The sequence below is a fragment of the Columba livia genome, chromosome 14, assembly GCF_036013475.1.
Source record: "Columba livia isolate bColLiv1 breed racing homer chromosome 14, bColLiv1.pat.W.v2, whole genome shotgun sequence".
In the NCBI taxonomy this organism is placed as follows: domain Eukaryota; kingdom Metazoa; phylum Chordata; class Aves; order Columbiformes; family Columbidae; genus Columba; species Columba livia.
In genome coordinates this window covers 19,190,877-19,213,265 of record NC_088615.1, presented here as the reverse complement: position 1 = coordinate 19,213,265, position 22,389 = coordinate 19,190,877, and the positions used below count along the sequence as shown (strand labels likewise).

The window sequence follows — 22,389 nt, the reverse complement described above, 5'->3', positions numbered from 1 at the left end:
AGTAGAAGCTGCTTCTAGCTGGGGAGAGCTCAGTGTCTGCAGCAGTTTTGGTCCCTTCCAGTCCACAATTTAAAATCCAGAGAACATGAACCCCTCCCTAATAGCTTGTCTGCAGGGAACTGCCTGGAGTGCCAGAAAAAAGAATCCTCCTCTTCCTCCTAAATACCTGAGCGGGCAGCACAACACAGCTGTAAACTTTGTGTTCTCTTCCAGTCAATAACGCGCACGGAGTAGCAAGAGGGGAACAAGGAGAACCCGGCCGACTGCTCCCCAGGAGCTCTCCCTGGCAGTTAACACCATCATGGGACAGCAAGAACTCCATGTTGGACACTTTTCTGCTTTTATTTTAAAAAAATCCAGAATGGATCCAGTAACAGTTTTATTATCAAGTAAATTGTCTTACCATAAGCAGAGAACAGACACAGGATGGAGCAGAAGGCTCATACAAGCAAAGGATTTAACTTCCACGTAGCCTCTTTTCTAAGGAAGAATGTTATGGCTAACTTTGCCCTTCTCCTGCAGAACAAGGGCACTAACCCCGCTGCAGATGTCACCAGCCTTGTCACCCGCTCACAAGTACTCAGATCCACAAGTGACACACAGTCCAGGTGTTATCTTCCTCCCAGTCCCTTCCACCTCCACCCCTGGATTTAGCGACATGGTTTCCAAACTTTGATATCAGATTTAGTACACCATTGTGTCAAGTATCAGAAAGAAATGATCAGCGAGTCCCCAGGCGCCTCGGTCGAATACCATGGGGCCAAACACTTTGAACTTCCTCTGGCATGAATTAACTTTCATCAAGTGACAATTTATCTAGCAGACACATCACTAAGTTTATACATTAAAGAATTTTATATATAGAATACTGCAAAAACACAGTAAGTCTGAATTCTGCCCATTGCTGCTCAGGAAGGTCCCTTCTCTCCCAAGCGTCAAGAAAATCGACCTCTTCTTCATACTCTAGTCAAGGCAAGACAGAGACTTCTTATTGCTTCTCCTCCTTCTGATCCCCCGGACTTCCAGAACCCTCTCGTTCAGAGGCCATCTGTGAAAGAGGTGGCTTATTAGTTGTAGTAACAACAAAACGTGTCTCGCAGAGTTCTGTTTCGCCTAGTTAGCCGCTTCGGTTAGTTCTAGACGGAAGAAACCCCCAGTGAAAAGGTTAATTGTCCAGTGGAGAATGAAACAACCTCCATCTCTCCACAACGGAGGCAGGAAATTCTCTTCCCGGTGTTCACACTTTTTGCAGCGCTGAACATTTCGCTATCAGGGAAGCAGCTTTCCATGGTGAGGATTGCTCAGCAGCACCGAGCTCACCTGGGCAGAGCGTGCCACCCGCATCCCAGGAACCACACGGAGAACAAACTCCCAGTGGCCTTACTACTGTCACTTTAGGCAAACCGAACAGAAAGCCGGTGCTAGAATCATCCTTAAAATTAAGTCCAGATGTTACTTTAAGCCCTCTACAGACCTAAGGGAAAACCCTGTCCGTGCTCTTCTTGATGAGCTCCCGGCACTTTTCCGCACAGCACTGCACAGAAACGTAACAGCCGCCGGGAGAACGGCTGCCCGCGGCAGGACAGCCACGACCTCAGCCTTTAACTCCAGCAGGCTTTGCACAGCCGAGCGCCAGCCCAAGGGAGCCGCACAGAGACCCGCGCCCCTCCCAGCACAGCTCCTACCTGAGCGTTTCCTTCCCCACCGATAAAACGGACACCATGGCAAACCCACCTTCTTGTATGCCATTTCAAAGAGTTTCAGGGAAGCCTGCTGCAGGCTGGTTGCTGCCTGCCTGATGTTTTCTCCCGTTTCAGTGTCTTTACGAGCCAGAAGTTCCCTCATTTTAGCAATTTCTTCCTTCAATTTGTTGCACTGCAAATAAGTCACAAAGAAACATGTCAAAAATCTTGGACTTCATCCACCAAGAACTTCATTCCTGTTATTTAACCCACCTATTGGCCACAGCAAAACTACTGTTTCCTTGCCAGAAGCCATACAGCTGAGTCTCAAACTGAACCATACGGTCTGCAGGGCCCAGGACTGCGCTCTGTTCCCAGCGGGCACCTGTCCACTTCACTAAATGTGCCACAGTTGGCATTAAATGCTCCCCTTGTCTGCAGCCTCAGCAGAGGCGCCAAGGACAGAAAGCCCCGCGGAGAGCGAAGAGCTGGCCAAGGCCGCAGCCGCTCCCCTGGCACCCCGGAGCCGGCTGCATGAACAGAAAGCTGGTTCTCAGCTATATTTAAGGCACTGTCAGAAAGCCAGTGAGTAAGGCTGTTCACCACCCTGTTGAATCCCTTTGTTGCAGGCGGGAGAGGGAGCAGAGCAGCAAACAAAAGCATTACGGTCCCAGCCCAGCCCCTGTCGCCATCTGTCAAGCGCTCCACGCAGTCTGGCGGTTCTGCGGTGCTGCTGGAGGGCGCGGGGACACGGGGTGAGCGGGGACAGCTGCGCTCGCTCAGCATTTCGGGCAGAGCATGGGCAGAGATCTCCTTCAGAGCCGCAGGAAGGGGAAGGCGATCGACACCGCCTCTGTCAGGCCACCCTTCCCACCCAAAACACGCAGGACTTGCTTCTAAACACTGCTACCCGCTTTCCTTGGGTATTGCCCAAAGGCATTACAGGAAACAGGGATTTAGGCTCTGTTCTCCTGCGAGAAAACTCCAGTGGTAATTACCCCAAACACAGTCAACCAATATTCACCCTAGAGAGAAGAGCTGGGCTGAAAAGCAGCATTTAAACCCATCAGAGGCTACACCAACCAACTAGAATTGTGTTCCCTCAACCACCTCGCAGAGGCCCCGGGAGCCCTTTTGTTCTGCTTCCGAGAGCTGTTAACTTCAAGATTGTGCAATCTGTTTTAAACTTGACTTCTGAAATGCATAATGCAGAAATTAAACTGTCACTTAGAATGGTATGAAAAAGCACTCTTCCGATACTAGATATCCACTTCAAAGACAGAAGAAAAACTGGAGTGAAGTGGATACAGCCATTTTCAGTGCCTCCAAGTTCTGGGGTGCTGTGTTGGCACCACCAGCGCTGCCAGACTGTGCAGCAGCTTTGCCTTTGTCCCTCTGCTAATACACTGGTAGGCTCTGCCCGTAATCTCCAGCTTTTGAGCAAAACTCTGCTCTCACACAGGCCACCGTACAGTTCTTATCAAATCCCTAGAAGGCCGAGTCAAGGGCACAATTAATGCAGAAATCTTTCATTAACAGCTTCACAGTATCACAGTATGTTTGGGATTGGAAGGGACCTCAAAAGATCATCTAGTCCAATCCCCCTGCTGGAGCAGGAACACCTAGGTGAGGTCGCACAGGAACATGTCCAGGCGGGTTGGAATGTCTTCAGAGAAGGAGACTCCACAACCTCCCTGGGCAGCCTGGGCCAGGCTCTGACACCCTCACCAGGAAGGAGTTTTTTCTCAAATTTAAGCGGAACCTCTTGTGTTCCAGCTTGATCCCATTACCCCTTGTCCTATCATTGTTTGCCACCGAGAAGAGCCTGGCTCCATCCTCATGGCACTCACCCTTTATATATTTATAAACATTAATGAGGTCCCCCCTTAGTCTCCTCTTCTCCAAACTAAAGAGACCCAGCTCCCTCAGCCTTTCTTCATAAGGGAGGTGCTCCACTCCCTTAATCATCTTGGTTGCCCTACGCTGGACTCTCTCCAGCAGTTCCCTGTCCTTCTGGAACTGAGGGGCCCAGAACTGGACACAATATTCCAGATGTGGTCTCACCAGGGCGGAGTAGAGGGGCAGGAGGACCTCTCTGACCTACTGACCACCCCCCTTCTAATACACCCCAGGATGCCATTCAGGCAGTTCCCAGGCAGTTAGATCTTCAGTGACACTGAGCCCACACTTTGAAACAGGATTTCTGCTTTTATCCAAACCATCCTTACGTCCTCCCGTCAGCCACGCTCATCCCACTTGTCAAGTGCAAAAACCAGAAGAGTTGATGACTGTGCCATCTTCACACAGCAGGGAAACACACAGCTGGTGCCACTGGCCAGGGCCAGCTGTGAGTGAAGTGCGAGTCTGAGCAACGGTATGGTAAGGAATCTTACCTCCTGTACTGGTACGGGACCAGAAAGTACCCACCTCGTCTGCTGGCAGCTGATCCTTGAACTCCTCCATCTTGGACTCCGTGTCGTGGATGATGCCTTCAGCCATGTTCACAGCTTCCACGCGTTCCTGGGAAGAGAGCGCACGCATCGCTGCTGACACGCGTTCTGGACGTACCAGCGAGCAGCTGACATTTCTTTCCTCAAACTGCCAAACTCCATTCTAGTTCCCACCACAGGTCCTTCTTAATGGCAAAGGGGCAAAAAGAAATGCAAGCGAACACTTCCAGATGCATTCTGGCACCAGCAAGCCCAAACTGTCGGTCCTTTTCACTTCATACTCAAGCTCACTTCTCTGGAAGTCAAAGAGCACAGCTCGCTCTGCTCCTCTGGAAAGCCACAGAACTTTAGGGAAATATCCTTAAGCTTCTTCAGTAACAAGGGCACTAGAGAACTAAAATACTGGGTTTTTTTACTCGTGTTCTTATTATAAATGCTTGTAACATCTCAAGAGCAGAAAAGCCCCACTGTGCTAATAACAAAATAGCAGTTCCCAAGGTTACTGCTGCACAGACAACCAACAAGGGGCAGAGCAGACTCTAAGCATGGGGAGCAGCAGTCCTGCTGAGACACAATTCAGTCCCAATGTCAACATAAACCATTTCACCCGGGACACCCAGCCCTCTCCATCTGCAAGAGCAGTCTACCCCAACAAGGGTGTGATAATATTCTGAAGAGACTAACTACTAACCACAGCAATTCCATTTCTACACAATGTCTTCACTCTTTGTGGGATGTCGAAGTTCACAGCAGAGTGGTAACTCTGTTTCTACACTCATGATACTTCCATGGCAATAAAAACTTGATCAGGAAGGTGTAATGAAGGAATTTTGACAATTACAGTTACGCAAATCAAGTAAAGAGAAGTGTTAGTTAAGAAAGTAACGTAACCACCTTCCCCTGATAGGTCACTGGACTGAGATGAGTCCCACTTCAGGGTAAGGACAGGGATGAACATATTCAATGATTTAAGATACAAAGTAAGGCATCAGGAAACAGTTTCAGTGCAGCCTCTTCAAGTGCTAGGCCACCACCTACGCTTTGTGGCAACCATGTGGTTATTTAAACAATGGGACTTTCAGACCAGGGACATTAAAGGTTCTCCATCTAGCCTACAAATGCTCATAAGCTGACGCTCTGTGGCATGGAGATGCTGCTTCACATCAATTCATTCCATGGGTCCTCTCCTTCAGTCCTCTCCTGATCCCTTCACTACCGATGGAGAGACTTACGGCACTGCCTGAAGACCTGAGACAGGTTTCTACAGACCAGGAGAACACAACGTGGACAAATTTAGCATACCAGTTTCAGCAATCACTGACTATATGCTGGTGCCACATCCCAGAGTAGGCCTTCACCGCATCTGCTTAAAAATCAATGCTCTATATTTAGTAGTATGATTCATTATTACTACCCTCATTAAACCAATTAGTTCCAACCATTAATCCAATGTATATCACAGGTTCAGTCACTCAGCCATACTGAGTGCCAGCCTTCTCCTGACAGAGTCAGTGAGGATTTCAAACATCTCCTGATGGCTTCACCTGCGCTGAGGGCAAGTACTGCGCTCAGGTGAATACAGCATTTGAGATGCCACAGTGAGATTTTAAGACTATGGAAAGCAATTTCCCACTTACAAAGGTAGAGGCTGAGGTGCAGCTTTGCTTGGCAGGTTCTACACATTAAGCTTTAAAATAAACTCAAGAGAACATAGCTTAAATATCCCCATACTGCCACCATTGAAATGGAACATTGTGAGAACCCAGCTGTAGTACCCTGGCTTCAAACAAACAGCCAAGGTACCAGGCAGGTGGACAGTAAACAGCATTGATAACAAAAAGCATAACTAGAGTCGCCAAGCTGTTTTCTCACGAGCAACAGGCAGGTGAGTCTGCTTACTGCTGCCTCCATGTCCCAGTAATTCTTCCGGGAGGAATTAAAATACCAATTACACAAGGTAGTTATCCAACCCAAACCAAGACCCAAATGCCTTTGCACACACCTTCCTGCAGCTTTGGAACGTAAACTGAGTACAAGGAGGCCAGCAGATATTTGGGTAACTACACAAGCAAACAGCTCAAGACTGTGCAGACCAGAACCTGCAGCTCCTTCAGGCGGGCACAGCTAACAGCACAAAACAGCAACAACCAGCAGGTACGCTACGAGCTGGAAGGTACCGTAACGATCACATTACCTTTCTTCGCCTGTCTTCCTCTGCATATTTTTCTGCATTCTTCACCATGTTCTCAATTTCATCTTTGCTAAGACCACCAGAAGACTGGATAACAACTGCATTAGAGAAGCAGCATTAATAAAGACTGTGTTCTTCGAGGAAAGGAGAGTATCAGTTCCCAACCCCCCCCAGTGGAAGCAGCTTTGCTCAGGGACTCTGCATCTACACAGACCCCACGGGCAGCACAAACTCAGCCAGTGTTTGAAGAGGCAGCGATGCTGCTGGCAAGACAAAAACCTGACGGCTCAGATCTGCCAGACACCTCCTGCCCAGGCTCTGCAAGTCACCTGGACCACTCTTCAGCTACTCCTTCTGGAAAGTGAATGTGCACACGAAGCCCCCAAACCAAAGGGCTGTTCTAGCAGGTTAAAACCACAAAAAACTAAAAACAAACAAACAAAAACCGCCACAACACCAACCAAAGAGAAAGAAATCCAAACAGAAGGAATTGTTTAGATTGTTTTCACTGCTGGAGAGCAGCCCAGGCTGGTAGTATGATAAGACAATGCTCTGCACACCGCCCTTAGTAAGCGAACACAGTGTGATTCTATGGGCAGCCTCCTAAAGGTCCCCCTCATCTTTTTTTCTTCATTAGTCTCCAAATGTGTAGTCCGGACTTAAGCTAATTTCTGCAGCAAAGCATCATTTCATTGCGAAAGAGAGGATCAACATCCAGGATATCACCAAGTCCAAAAAAGGATGCACTAAGATCTTCACTAGAAATAAGTTTTCTGCATAACTTTTGTATAAAACCCTGAAAAAGAGACAAACACATGCCCTTTGGATGCAGATGTGGGATCAGCAGTTCAGCTTTATAATTATGGCCATGTTTGCATACAGATAGGCAGCTAAAAATTCTGGTTGCTTATGATCACAGATGGCTATTCAGAGATAGAAGGCTGCCACACATTGAAATCTACACGGAAATCTAAGTAAGAAGCAGTGTGGCTTTGGTAAGAAATCTCTGCCAAAAGCCAAGCAGCAGGATTAAGAACAACATATACCTTCAAGTTGCCAATACAGAGTTCACAGTATTTTTCTTAACTGGGCATGCATTTGACTGCTCAAGTGGTTGCCTTCAAGAAACAACCGAAGGGCAGTATGGAGGCTTCCCAGTTAGAGGCATGAAAGAGATTATTTTGTATCAGGGGAATCTACAAATGCTCCAAATTAATTTTATGAGCCCACAACAGAGCTTTAGAAAACGTCAACTGTGTTGTTAATTACCCCAGAACACTGGGCCTATCACTTCATTGAACTACACAGTAAAATATACTGACAGCTTGAAGTCCCCAAGCCTCCAGCCATTTAGAGACATTTCCAGCCTTAATGGATGAAAATGAACAAGGTGGTTACGCAAAATACCTGCTGCTTCAAAATACTTGCATTACTTGCAGTAATTAGAAACAAAACAGGGTCTCGGCACGTGGCTGATCTGTTCAGCTGTACTTGACATGCCCTGCATTCAGACACCTTCCTAATTCAATGTCTCCCGTAAAAGCTGGCACCTCCAGGCAGGCAGCCCCAACAGCCAGCCACCTCTTCATGTGTTTGCACTCCCAAAGGAACAGCGTGCCCAGGAGCACAGCTCGAGAACTCATATGAGGAGCTGGATTCCCAAACCCCAATTTCTGTCTCTTCAGGGTAACGCAGAGCAGAATGTCACTGCTCTGGGCTCCTCGGTGACACAGGACACCCCCGTAAGCAGCAGAAGCACCACTCCACAAACACCCAGAGCCCTCCCTTAGCAACCTGTACACCCAGCACCTCCCTGGGGAGGGAGGCACAGCTGATACACACAGGAAAGCCCACTCTGCTGAAACATGGCTCCAGTGGTCACAGCAGACTGCACGACCAAGGACTGTCATACAGCGCAAAATGACTTGCAATGCGGTAGAACCCTGCTAGTGAGGACCTCCTTGACCCTGGTACTGCCTAATGTGCAAGGAGAAAACACCCACTGGTGGCAATCTCTGCCAGCAGGCTCTGTGTTTACAGAGGCTTTAATTCCTTAAAATGAAACCACAGGTGCATTGTCACTTCTGTCCCCATTCCACTCTGCAGTAACCCTTTGCCCCCCACAGCTGTCCTCCTCAGCCCCAGGCAGCACCCCAGAGCACTTACTTTGCTGTTCACGTCCAGTGCCTTTATCCTTTGCTGACACGTGCACGATACCGTTTGCATCAATGTCAAAAGTGACCTCAATCTGGGGCACTCCACGCGGCGCTGGAGGAATCCCAACCTGAGAAGGAGAAGCACATCAGTGATTTGAGCTCGGGGTACCAGGCTCCACTGTTGGGCACGTGATCTTGGTGATCTGTCACTTGAATCAACTATTAACTAACGCTCAGAGCAGAGTCCTCTGAACGCCTGTTGGCACCATGTGGTGAACAAGCAGTATCTAGATTTAAGAGGATACAGATTTCTACACAGAAGCCACAGGAGGTAGCCCCCAAGTGTGGTTCGGAGGCGACACAGGTTCTGCTTTTTTGCTAAACAAGCCAGTCTTGTCCTTGCAACACCAATGGAAAGGCCCACATTCAGTTCACCTGCTGCACAGGACAGGTACTACAGAGTTCTTTTTGCTCTTTGTGCCCAGGAGTGGACAGGGCCCTTCTAGGTGACCAAGCCCTAAGGCTACAGTAGCCCCTGTGCCACATAAGGCTGCTTAGAACTTTGAGCTCCATCTCAAACATTAGTTCCTCCCTTGCCACTGAAATGTTGTCCCAGAATCAGGCTGTGTCTTCACAGACTGCTTTATTACTACAAATAGGGTCAGATGTCTTCTGCAAGATGACTCCCGCTCGCAACACTCTCTTCAGGGGTCAAATGAAATGGAGAAGGCTTTGAACTTCTCCAAGAAGGTCAAGTCTAAGGTCATGAATGCCGAGTAACTAACGTACCAATGTGAACTGGCCAAGAAGTTTGTTGTCACTAGCCATCTCTCTCTCCCCCTGGCATACTTTAATCTCCACTTGAGTCTGCCCATCAGCAGCTGTAGAAAACACCTGTGGGAAAGGAACAGAGAGTCACTGGATAGATAGTAAATGGCAACATGGGGATGGATGCAGTTACAAGCTGATTAAACAAAGAAAGGAATAAAGAGAAGCTACTTTGAAGAGATAAAGAATCATTAAATGCTTGTTGTTCCTCTGACAACACACAAAGGCACCAAGGCTAGCAACAGCCAAGCTCCCTGGCATCTCGTTCCATATGCACGTGAGCGCACAGAAACCGGCAATGCCAGGCCAGCGGCAGGCTCCGTGGCACAGCCACATCGCCAGGACATTCCCGCCAAAGCAGCGGGGCTCCCGCCCCAGCCCCACAGACAGCAAGTGTTATCAGTAGGAGCACACACGGCAAAGGGGAAGAAAGGACCACACCCAGGGGCCTTGCAACAGGGGAGAAAAATAATGCCTTCCGAGGCACAGGGAGCCAGGAAGGTGGTCTCAAACGGGTGCAGTGCTCAGTTACAGAAGGTCTCCACACAATTCTTTTTCAGAATGATGTGTTGACAGTTACATCACGGCACACACACTGCCATCAGGACCAGGCCACAAACATCCTGGGGTATCTCGGCACACAGTAACCCAACTTACCGCCCCTCATGGGCACACTAATAATCAGCAGAGATGCTCAGCGGCTGACATTAAATCTGATTTCTATGCTGCTTCTCCTTGCCAGATGAGGTGACAGGGCAGCCTTCACTGGGTGTCTGAGACCAAAGACCCACCCATCTGGAGTCAATGTGTACCTGGCTCTTCTTCGTAGGTATGGTGGTATTCCTGTTGATGAGCTTTGTGAAGACACCTCCCAGCGTCTCAATCCCCAAGGAGAGAGGAGTCACATCCAGCAGGAGGACATCAGTAACATCACCAGCTAACACACCACCTTGAATAGCTGCACCGATAGCAACGGCTTCGTCAGGATTAACTGCTTTGCTAGGAGCACGGCCAAACAAATCCTGTACAGTCTGCTGCACCTGAATGGGAAGAAAGCACAGCTCGTATGCAGAGTGAACCATTACTGCCCAGTGCTGTGGCCACAAGAACAAGCCAGTGTGGCTAACGGCTTGTATCTTTATGCTCCTGGTGCCATATAACTGTGTGACACAATAGAAATATTAAGCTTCAGGCTTGTGACTGCTCCCTAATTCCCCACCTTCCACGTACGCTGTTAAATGCATTTGTTTCAGTCTAGACAACCCCTTCTCTGGAGACTTTCTCGCTATCAAGTTTGCCAGCTCCATGTCAACCTCCATCAGTCCTTCCAGGTGGCCCAGCTGTACTCAGAAGGGATCACTCACACTTATCAAGCGGGAGTCAAGGACCGCTCCTGGGAACGCGTACACGCCAGCGCTGCGCAGAACACGGCTGTCAAGGACAGTACAGCTCTGGAGGCAGAGCGCAGGGAGCGCACAAAAATCCAGAGCAGAAGGACAGTTGATCTTGTTTGTGTGCAATAAAGAAGGAAAAAAGAGAAACTGTATGAAGGACAGTATTTTCAAACTATTTAATGGGGTGTTTTACCAGAGAAGTAGATTTGCTACGTCAGCAGACAGACTGAGCTGTGTCAGTAGTTTTTCGCTGCTCTGCGCTTTTGGAAGGGCATGCTCATGGTTGCAACAGATTTACCACTGAAGTATCTAGACAGCAATGCAATAAGGTGCATGCACCAGAACACAGCTCAGTCGTCCACTCCTCCACCTTACAGAAGGGTGTGGGACTTCCTCCGTGTTCACAGCTTCCCTCCTCCCTGCGTACACCCGTCAGCACACGCCGGCACAGGTGAGCGTGCCATGCCTGGAACAATGTGCTGTGAACAGGTGTCCAACTCCTCTGCACTGAAGTCAAGAGAGTGCGCATTACAGAAGAAGACCTTTTAGATATCAGCATATAATTAAGCGCAAGTCTTTCCCTCTAGAAGCGTATTTTACAGCACAAAAGAAAAATGTCTTCTAACTACCCACTGTACGTCTCCTGGAGCATTGGCCACGCGAGCGCTGCAGAGAAGACACGTTCCCTCCTAGCGGGTGAAGCAAACACAACAACGCACACAAGAGAAGGCTCTGTGCTGTGTGCAACACACAGGCACTGGTCTCAGAGCCAGAGTTTCACTACTAGTATTTGGGAAAGCATTATGGAAGCTCAAATCCACAAATGCTGGGGGTTATAAATAGCAGGTTAAAAAAGCAAAAATTAAAAAGATAAAATAAAATCAATATTTAAGTACTGTCTTCCACCCCCAAGGGATACATAATGTTTCAGGAAGGGTTTCCCCACCTCTAGAAGTGATTTTCATCACTTTACACACGCTAACACCACACTGTTTTTCGTTTATCCAGGTGGAACAGCAGGGACTTTGGGAAGGTATAGCACAGTTACTCCACTTGAGCTTTGGCCAGAGCAGCAGTTTCTGTTTATCTTGTTGCTCTGGTTCCCCTGCCTGGGTGACCTTCTGCACACACTAATATCACCTCCAGCCACCAGGCTCACTTAACCCAGCAAAAGAAAACCACCAAACCCCAAATCAGTCTCAAGCAGGACCACGTGCACACCTATCCTAGAATCGACCTGCAAATCACAAATCTGAACAGCACATAAAACGTCCAAGCCCCACTGATCCCTGTGGAAGGAGATGTGGGTGATCTCTGCAGGAAGGACGAGCTGTACCCCTGAAGGGAGCAGTGCACACATGTTCAGCTCTGACTTTGGGGGAGCCAAGCAGCAGCTGCACTGCTGTGAACAAGAACAGTACATCAGCAGCAGACGGGCCTTATCTGCAAGACTGTCCAAGTCAGCAGAGCAATCTGCCAAGTTACCTGTTGGTGCTTATCACCGCCCAACGCAGGGGCCGGGTACTAAGTAATGAGTGTTTGGAACGGTTAAACATGCTTGACAACACCCAGCCTCAAACAGGGAGCCGAATACACACAACCAGCAGGTAACAGAGCTGTTCTGCTCATGCAGCTTCTTCACAGCCAGCTCTAAGTGCTCTACACAGGAGAGGAAATCCACTGGAAGGTAAAGATTACTGACAGGCTATTGTTGCTGAAGTGTATCTCTGTCACACACTGAAGCCCGTAACAAGAGAAGACAGCCTGCATATCTCAACAATGCTGCTTATGTTTGGTCCACATCAGAAAGCCAAGATGAATTTTCAACTCCTGATACCACCCATTTGTCTTTATAAAATGCAACTCTGCTACAGCCCCAAGACCCCAGCTGAGTTAATTAGACAGGACAAGACAGTCCCTTGCCACTGTTTTCATGTGACTGCTTAGCACATCTGCTCTGTTCCTGGAGCTCTGAAGTCAGCAGACTCCCAACTTTTCTGTTACAGATCACCCTGAACAGAAACCACTGTGAAGCTGCACCAGCTTTGCCTGTAACAGGAACTTATCTCATACCTTTGGCATTCTGGTCATGCCACCGACGAGGATGACCTCACCGATGTCACTCTTGCTGACCTCAGCATCCTGCATGGCTTTCTGGCACGGCGCTACCGTCCTTTTGATCAGATCCGCTACGATGCCCTCAAACTGCGAGCGGCTCAGCTTCATGTTCAAGTGCTTTGGTCCAGAGGCGTCCATAGTAAGGTACGGCAAGTTGATATCGGTCTGCGGCACAGAAACAGACACGGAGTGAAGAAACAGGAATGGAAAATAAGGCAGCTACAGACAGGTTTTAGATCAAGTTACTGGTTCTGCCTGTATTGAAGCATCTACGTGCCTGTTCACTCTGCGGCCCAGTCTTTAAGTGGCAGCAAACTTTGACATTTCAGACAAGAGAGATGAAAATTATTCTGTTACACATCTCGCGGTTTCAACTGTTAAGTTCCGGTTTTAATTTCGTGCTACTTTGAAGTCTTTTGTTGTTAAGAAAAACAATTTCATTTCTCTCGTAGACAGGAGGTAACAGCTGACACATTAGAAGTGACAACCTTAATCATCTTCCTCTAGCACAACACAGAACAAAGCCCATTTTCAGAGTTCCAAAAAACTTTGCCAAATGACTAACATCTCATACAACGTAAGCTACTTGAAGGAAATAGCCCACGACTTTTAAACACAAACAACTCATGTTTGACAGCCAGTCCATTGCCATCTAACACAAAGTTCATCAGTACAAGGGACCGTAATCCCCACTTTTCATGGCTATTTGTGAGTAATCTTACATGCTGGATTTTTAAAGCAAATCTTATACTGAAGCCATCTTGTTCAAGTGCTGAGTCATGCTGACATCAACAGATGCTACAAATCAAAGCAATTAAACCATTAATGCTTTAAACTCTAGAGATTATGTTAACACGACAAAAACTAAACCCAAGTTACAGACTAGAGGCATGCGTTCACTTTATAAATAGCCTAGGCGAAAATATTAGGGGAAAATAGGGCCAAAAGCAAGTTGTTTTCCCCTCGCTGCTAAAGAGTTAAGGAATTGAGCTTTTCCTGGTATGAACAGACGATCTGCCAACTCTTGAGCTAGTAAAACAGAGCCCGCTATGTCTCTGGCAGAACTATGCAGCCATTGTGACTGGCCTAAACTCCTTGCTATGGGCTCCCCACTGGCCAACAAAAAGACCAACATAAAAAATCTTTATTCAGAACCTAGAAACTGGCAGAATCCCTATATCACTGATCTTAATTTCACTCAGGCAACACTACTACACCCCCAACCTGCTGCTTCTCCAGTTCCTTATTCAGGAGTGAATAAAGGACATGCTGGAATACATTAATATACAAAGTGGGTGGAAGAAAGAAAGGGGGTATATGTTGTCCATTGTCTAGACAACTCTTCTACGGGCAAGTAAGTAAAGATTCTTTATAGAAATTATTTCTTCTTTGACAAATTAGCTGTTTCCATGGAATGAACAGCACCAAGGTTTTGGAACCGCTTGCACAAAGTCACAAGTGGTTCCAATAACCCAACAGTACCAGCTGCAGCTATATTCCCTGCTACCCATAAGTTTGGAACAAGGTCACATTCCCCACACGATGAGAAAACACGGCTAACTTTCTGTTAGAATTGATGGCGATCAGTTACACAGAGGCTTGTTCTGCCACCACAAGAACAAAAAAAGAAGCAATTTCATAGAGCTTTGTGAAGAAATATTATGCAAAACTCAAGCGTAACGAAAGGTTTTACAGGACCACCTACCTGCACAGATGAGGAAAGCTCACACTTTGCTTTCTCCGATGCTTCTCTCACCCTCTGAAGGGCCATGTTGTCTTTAGTCAGGTCAACACCCATCTGAACGACAAACAATACAGGTTAACAGACTCTCGGCCTTTGCACAGGAGTCACCAGAGCTTTTCTTCATTGCAGTTCACCTTCCTACCACTTTTGACTGTAAAGATGTTTGTAGAAATATAGCCTGATACAGCCTGCTGATCTTTCTCACTTCTGGCAAATGTATTTAGCATTTCAAAGACAACTGCTAACCCTCTCTGCTCTGGAAGTAATTGTAAACTAAGTTACAGATTAAAGCTTGGAAAAGCTGCTGCATCACAGAATATAAAGACTGAACTAACAAAGGAGTTGGAACTGCACTGCAGTTTTCTACAGCCAACCCTGTAATGTACACATCTGTGCTGACACATTCAAATGGACCACAGCCTTTTATTATTAAAAGCAAGCAGACTGCACATACAATAGTCCTGCTATACTAGGGGAAAAAGGCAGAAGTCCTGCTATTTTGCTTTCCAGGAGAGCAATATTCCACCTCAAGAAAACAAGTGTAAGAACTGGAAGCCAGACTAACAGGTGTCTTTAACGCCCAAATTTCTGCTGTGCCACAGATTACAAATAAAGTCCCCAATAATGCAAGAAAATTCCCATCCTAACATGCAAGTCAAATGAGGCTGAAAACCAGTGTAACACAGACAGAATTCTCATGAGATACCTTACCTCCCTCTTGAACTCTTTAACAATATACTGTAGCAAAGCCTGGTCAAAATCTTCTCCACCTAAGAAAGTGTCACCGTTGGTAGACTTCACCTCAAAGACTCCCTTCTGGATTTCCAAAATGGAAATATCGAAAGTGCCGCCACCCAAATCGTAGACTGCAATACTACAAGAACAGATACAGAAAAACGTTACTTTCTAGACAAAGTTGTGCGGCTCAAAAATAATTTTCCTCAGGAAATTCCATGTGCAGAATTCACGTTGCTGTCCGCAGAAGTTAAAAGCCTCTCTGAAGACAGCAGTACACAAATCACCCAGTGTACGCATTCCTTGAGCGCTCGAGTCCACGTGCAAGTCTCTGAAAGAAGTGCTGCACAATGCTTAACCTTGCCTGGTATCTCAGAGTGCAGTTCACTTTTCTTCAAATACACACAATCCAATGACAAGGGCAGGGACACCCGAACCACTATGAAACACGTTTTTCAAAACGTGAGCCTTTCACAGCACTATAAGCTACATCATATTTACAAAATGTGTAACAAACCCCCTGCATTTATGTAACCACCCCTCCCGTGCCAGGAGGCGGGACGCAGCGAGGGCAGGTGAGGCTGTCCTCACCCACACCTTCCACCACCACCAGTAGGAAAGATAATTTTATCAGATCGATTTGATTAAGTTGTAGCTGCAAGTAACAGACCCACTTTCTTTAACAAGTGCGGCTGCCATAGAACAGAGGTGACATTACTCAGCACTGGCGCACAGCTGGGAGTCTACTCTGGCAGAACTCCAACCAGTGATTTTAAAAAACAGAAAGCAGAAGAGAGATTTACGGAGCAAATTACAGCACGCTTATTTAAGAGAGGGTAGGTGTTAGGAACAGGCACTTACACTTTGTCTTCAGACTTGTCCAGACCATAGGCAAGTGCAGCTGCTGTTGGTTCATTAATCACCCTCAAAACGTTCAAGCCAGCGATCTGCCCAGCATCTTTTGTAGCCTGAGGGAAAAAGAGGCAGAGTGCTATGTACTGAGAAAAACTAAACAGTTTATAAGGCCTAAAATCTTAGAGCTTGAGGAGTACCTGTCTCTGAGAATCGTTGAAGTAAGCAGGGACTGTGATGACAGCATTCTTTGCTGAATGTCCCAGGTAGTTTTCTGGAGGAAAAATGAGACAGAAAGTTATCTTTAGAAGATGAGCAACATCATTATCACCATGTAGTTTGAAATAATCTTCTTGAACTAAGAACAACAGACAGGCTCACTGCTCAAGAACCTGCTGCTTTCTGGGAACATGCAGAGGGAGTGTTCCACTAACACGTGAGTTTGCAGGCTTCCGACAGAACAGCAAAGCACCTCCGCAATTCCATCAGCGACTGGATGCCACTAGTGGGTGAGAATTCACCTGAGAGCTTAAACTGTCTTTCAGGTGTGTGAGACTGAAGTTGTTTTCCATTTCTTTGGACTGTTCAAAGTGAAGGACTTAAAACTTACTCATTTTCATCCTATTTACACAGTTTGCTGTAGGTAACATTTACAGGGTACAAATAATGTATGTACACCATCCTTACAAGAGTTACAGACAGCAAGCCAGGAAAAATACCGATTACACCATAATTTAAGGCCACAAACTGATTTAAAAAAAAACCCCAAATAAACATGTCATCGAATGCAGTCAGACCTGCTAAAAAACAGGAATGTGCATGATGCAGTGAGAGCACACAGAGAGGATTTACACCTATGTATGAGCCCTGCACAGACCTTACACACTGCATTACTTTGCGTTGCTAGCAAAGCCAGATCATTCCACAGTTGAATTCATGTAGCATCCAGGGCAAAAGCCAACAGATCTACAATAAGCACAGCCCTGCTTAATGCAGAGGAACACCATCTGCAGAGTAAGGCAGATTCATCACATCTAGGCGCTCACATACCACATAACCATACTTTTCTCTTGGGTGAAGCTTAGCAAGTGTCTAGGACCTAACACTGCAAAAAAATTAGTCTTTGGATGAAGCTTCAGTAACAACCTTTAGTCCTGTCCCCCAAACACATTGCTGGATGCAAAATATTTTGCCGATGGACATTTTCCCCTAGTGAAGATCTTAAGTCACCACTGGCTAAGAAGCTATTTGTTCAGCCCAAAGATTGGGTCCCTTGAATAGTCCCTCTCTTGCTACATTTTTAGCAGCTGAACAAGAGCAAGGCCACTGAAAACCCTGGCTGCCTCAGCTGCAGCCTGGGAGGCACAAGGGCTGCACCTTTCAAGGAAAGGGAGCTCCCCCTTCTGAGTAAGTGTGCATTCAAATTGAGTACCAACTCAATCAGTACTCAATTTTGATACAAGTATGTTTGAAGTCCCAAAAAGCACCTTTACAGCTGCTGCACTTCCATTTACCACAGCCACACTTGTACTCACGCGTGGCAAAGACCGAACTGTACCAACCTGCAGTTTCCTTCATCTTCATTAGTACGAAGGCACCGATCTGGCTGGGAGAATAGAGTTTCCCATGAGCCTCTACCCAGGCGTCACCGTTGGAGGCACGAACAATTTTAAATGGAACGTTCTTACTGAAAAACAGAAGAATTCCACACTCAATTTCTGTCTCAGCATATGGCACAAAAACCCTCCAATTAATAACAGCAGAAGAATGTGTACAAATTCTAGACAAAGAATACTCAATTTGCCAACAGCAGCCTCAGATCTAGGGAGTCCCAGGAGTCCCAACCTACTACTACTGCTTTTAATCAGCTACACCATTAAATCACGAGCCTTGGGTACGACCAGACAGCTTTGATCGTACATGCCCTCAAGAATAAGAAAAGTCTTATTGGTAGATGCTGACTATTTTGCACAGCATCAGCAAGACTTTCTTCTTCTCTGAAAACCTTACAATGATCAGCAATTAATATAGCAAAATACAGCTTGGCCCTCAGAATACAAGCAACAAAACGCCTTCGCTTACATATCCTTCTTCACTTCGGGGTCATCGAAGCGCCGCCCGATGAGCCGCTTGGTAGCATAGAAGGTGTTGTGTGGGTTGGTGACCGCCTGCCGCTTCGCTGGCATCCCAACCAAGCGCTCGCCGTCGGAGGTAAATGCAACAACCGAAGGTGTTGTCCTGGCACCTTCCGAGTTTTCCAGCACCTATGTAAAAAACGGAACAGGATGCCACCAAAAACCTCTGAAGAACACTAATTTGGACACTCAGCTTATCATTGCTATAAGCTGGTATTAGTTTCTTACTTTTGCTTGCTTTCCTTCCATAACTGCCACGCAGGAGTTCGTTGTACCCAAATCAATTCCAATAACAGCACCTTTAATTGCTTCTGAGCTGAAAGCAGATTATAAGAAAAATAAAATTATTAATAAAGGAAAATAACTAGATAGCAAAAAAGACTTGCTAGCCTGAAAACAGAACAAAGTGATTTTCCAGTAGATTTTTCTGACTCAAGGTGTTCTCTGACTCTTACACAGGAATTTAATGTTGTGCCTCTGTTCTCAGTTCACTTACACTTAAATCCTCACTTGTTTAAATAAACCTGCAAAATACTATTCTTCACAAGAATAATTCTTACTACTTGTATGTTCAACATCCCTTAAAATCTTGATCTAAAACAAAGTCATAACAAATTCTGTGCCTACAGAGACAGAACTTGCTTTGGGTTACTCTTCCTATTCAAACTTGTTTGAAAACATCCACCTGCAGTCAAAATGATAATAATAATAAATAGCATTGGCTTATTTATCACTGCTTAGCATGGAGAGAAAAATACACGAAGACAACAAATTACGTCACTCATGCAGGGTTCTCTGAGCCAGAACCAAAGATAAGTATCTTTTTGATCCTGAGGAGCAACAAATTAATTTCATTCTAAGAAATGGGAATGGTTTTTACATAAGACAAATCTGAATTGCCTCCTTCTTTCTAGGAAGTCTGTATCAACCTCTTTGAGGACAGACAGAACTCCTGACTCATAGTTCTGCCTTATAAACAAAGCCACGTCCTGGGATGCAGAAAGGACGCTGAAGGCAGAGCAGGACCATGTTTAATACCAGGCTACACCTCCTCCCTCCCCGAGCGGCTAAAGTGACTCCAATTCTAGCCCAGGCAACATAAACTGGGGATCCTGGAAACATGCGACTGCTCGACCTCCCCGTCCTGGTCAGTTCTCCTAACACTCTGCGTCCTGAATCAGCAGCCGCCACGAAACATCTGACTGCGTTACACAACTCACTGCTATACTTTCCCCACGATCTCGCAACAAGAGAAACAAGTGATGAGAAAGCATGAACTGCCTGAAATCAACTTTGTCGTGAAATGGAACCACTCTTTACACTCATTTCACACCAGTGGGAAACAGTTTGTTCCACAAATGTTTGGGTACTTTTTTTGTTTGCAACCCCCTTTTTGAAACAAAATCTCCCAACAATCCACATTTTGTAAGTGCTGTGGCTGGTGGGAGAACGGAGGAAGAACAGTTTTTAAAGGTATTCTGGAAACAAAACCGTGAGATAAAGAAATCGCCTCTAGTTTTATCTTATCTCGCTGGTTTTGCTCTGTTAGTCCATCTCTGACTCAATTAATCACCCCTGGTATCTGGAGGAGAGTAAAGATAAATATCAAACAGCCAAACACAAAAAACCAAGGCAAGACTTACGCGTATTTTCTGCTGGATGCTGCTCTGAGAACACTCTGACTGAGGCCATTCCAGAACGTCTATAAAATAAAGATGTTGCAATGCAGATTTAGTTTTCGACATGTAGCGATCTTCAACCCAGACTCTCCTAGGTGGAGAACTCCTGAACTGACACAGTCCTACCCCAGCTTTTAAAAATCTTGGGTGCAAACTGAGTAAGGATTTGGGAAAGATTCAGATTGCTGTAGAAAACCAATTACCACACTCATTCATTTGGCATAACCCTGATTACACAAACCGAGTTACTTCCCCCACACAAAATAGCGTATGAATTAACCACTATATGAAAGACTTTCCAGTAAATTAACTCTGAACCTTCAGCTTTCAATGAGCAGCAGCAGGTAAACATTAACCCCGCTTCTCCAGGCGTTATGTGTGGTCAGCAACGACCACGTAACACATCCCTTCAGCAATCTGCAGCCCAGATTTCGCAGCAACTCTTGTAGGTGTTTTTTTTGCGCTGCATCACTTTGCACAACCCTGACAACATAACCGCGTTTTGAGTTTTAAACAAAACATCCTAACACATAACTTCCCTTCCCCAGCCTGATCTCCGCCGCCATTCCGACACGAGGGGCGAGGAACTGAGCAGCGTGACTATGAAATTGCTTAAAAACAGAAGGGGGACCACGGAGCCCGCCCGCGGGGCGCCAGTCCCTCCTCACCCCGCTGCCGCCGGGCCCCTCCCCGCCACCGCTGCTCTTCCACAACAAAGTCTCCTCAGTACTTGAGACGCCCAACGCGCAGCGGCCCGAACCTGTCCCCGCCGAGGCCGGGCCCCGCACGCCGGCAGCGGCCCCGGCCCGGCCCGGCCCCACGGCCGCCGCCTCCCCCCGTTCCGTCCCCCGCCCCCCTCAGCGCCCCCCACGCGCACCTGCGCGAGCCCCGGGTGCGCGGGCCCGGGGGCGCCGCGCGGCAGGAGCAGCGGGAGGCGCGCGCTGAGCATGGCGGAGCGGCGGGAGCGGCGGCGACAGCAGCTGCGTGCGCGGCCACGGCTCTTCTGGAAACCTCCACCCACGTGGGCCGAGGGGGGGGGGAATGCTGCGCCGTAGGACCCGCGGCGCGGGCTGTCCGAAGGAACGCCTGATCCTTCCTCTCGCTCTCCGTGCTCTGTTCCGACACCACCGCGCGAGGCACGGCTGCGCGCTGCGTTCTTGAGACCAAGAGAAAACCCGCTACCTCGGCCGTGCGGACCGGGGCGAAACACGGGCGCCGAACCGGCACGGTGAACACCGGCACTTCTTTCGACAGCCCGGGTCCTGCGCGTGGCCGCGCACTCAAGGTCGGACAGGATAAAGCGCAGGGCGATTGCAGCGGCCTTGCGTCAGGGTAGCTGGCGCGCATGCGCAGCTCCAGCCCGGGTGCCGCATGCGCAGAGAGGGCGCGTGGGGCCAGGCCAGGGAGGCTGCGCAGGCGGGGGCGCGCATGCGCGGTGCGGGCGCTGCGGGGCTCCGTGAGCGGGGCTGGCGGGGCCGGGCAGCGGCTGGAGCGGGTCCTGCGGCCCCGGCCCGGGCCCGTCCCGGAGCTTCCCCCTGCAGGCGGGGCCGGCCCGGGGCTGCCAGCCCAGCGCAGAGCTGCCACAGCTCCCGGGGCTGCCGGAGGCGCAGCCGGGTCTGGGCCGGTCAGTTGGGCTCACAACAAGCCCGTCTCGCTGCCGCGCGGCCGCGTTTCGGCTCCGGCGCTGCCGGTTTTGTGCCATTTGCCCACAGACACGTTCAGCTCGGCACCTCTGGCCAGGGGAAGCACCGAGCAGGCCCAGGGCAGGGACCGTCCTGTGCTGGGACCTGGGGAGGCCAAACCGCGAATCCTGGGGGCAGTTCTGGGCCCCTCACACCAAGAAAGGCCCTGGGGTGCTGGAGCGAGTGGAGAGAAGGGAACGGAGCTGGTGAGGGGCTGGAGCACAAGTGTGATGGAGCGGCTGAGGGACCTGGGGGGTTCAGCTGGAGAACAGGAGCTGAGGGGAGACCTTCTGATCTCTGAACTGCCTGAAAGGAGCTTGGAGCCAGGGGGGTCGGGCTCTGCTCCCCAGGAACAAGCGCCAGGAGCAGAGGAAACGGCCTCAAGTTGCGCCAGGGGAGGTTGAGGTTGGATGTGGGGAACAATTTGTTCCCCAAAGGGCTGTGGGGCATTGGAACAGGCTGCCCAGGGCAGTGCTGGAGTCACCAGCCCTGGAGGGCTGGACAGACGGACATGAGGTTCTCAGGACATGGGGCAGTGCTGGGGGGGGTTATGGTTGGACTCGATGATCCCGAGGGGCTTTTCCAACCAAAATGATTCTGTGATCCTCCAGAGGAGGTGGCCTGCGCCATGTCTGCCTTTCCCCACCAGCACCGCACATTTGGGATCTGCCTGTGTGATGTGCTGGGGAAGGGCAGGAGCGGGCACAGCTCTGTCTGCTCGTTGCTGCCTGAGCAGTTTTGCT

General features: G+C 48.3%; 1 protein-coding gene and 1 non-coding gene across 2 annotated transcripts; both read right to left on the bottom strand.

Moving 5' to 3' along the window:
* Positions 1–317: 317 nt before the first annotated feature.
* Positions 318–21,097, bottom strand: HSPA9 (heat shock protein family A (Hsp70) member 9). The gene is made up of 17 exons (XM_065030376.1): positions 20,842–21,097; positions 19,929–19,987; positions 18,514–18,601; positions 18,233–18,414; positions 17,713–17,837; positions 16,351–16,424; positions 16,160–16,266; positions 15,275–15,437; positions 14,525–14,617; positions 12,775–12,984; positions 10,120–10,347; positions 9,269–9,373; positions 8,490–8,607; positions 6,327–6,421; positions 4,110–4,202; positions 1,735–1,875; positions 318–1,048 (listed from the first exon to the last, which is right to left on the bottom strand). Exons 1-17 carry the CDS (start codon positions 20,911–20,913, stop codon positions 989–991), a joined length of 2,013 nt encoding a protein of 670 aa, XP_064886448.1. The 5' UTR covers positions 20,914–21,097; the 3' UTR covers positions 318–988.
* On the bottom strand, positions 9,827–9,897 carry LOC135575462 (small nucleolar RNA SNORD63). The gene has a single exon (XR_010466250.1). It is a non-coding gene; the product is annotated as a small nucleolar RNA SNORD63 (small nucleolar RNA).
* Positions 21,098–22,389: the final 1,292 nt, after the last annotated feature.

Bases quoted from the DNA above. Each gene is read 5' to 3' on its own strand.
- HSPA9 (XM_065030376.1), bottom strand. From the start codon at position 20,913: ATGCTCAGCGCGCGCCTCCCGCTGCTCCTGCCGCGCGGCGCCCCCGGG. The intron at 6,422-8,489 runs GTAAGTGCTCTG...TCTCTAATGCAG, and splicing joins CACTGGACGTGAACAGCAAA to TTGTTATCCAGTCTTCTGGT. The intron at 1,049-1,734 runs GTGGGTTTGCCA...CCTCTTTCACAG, and splicing joins TTGAAATGGCATACAAGAAG to ATGGCCTCTGAACGAGAGGG.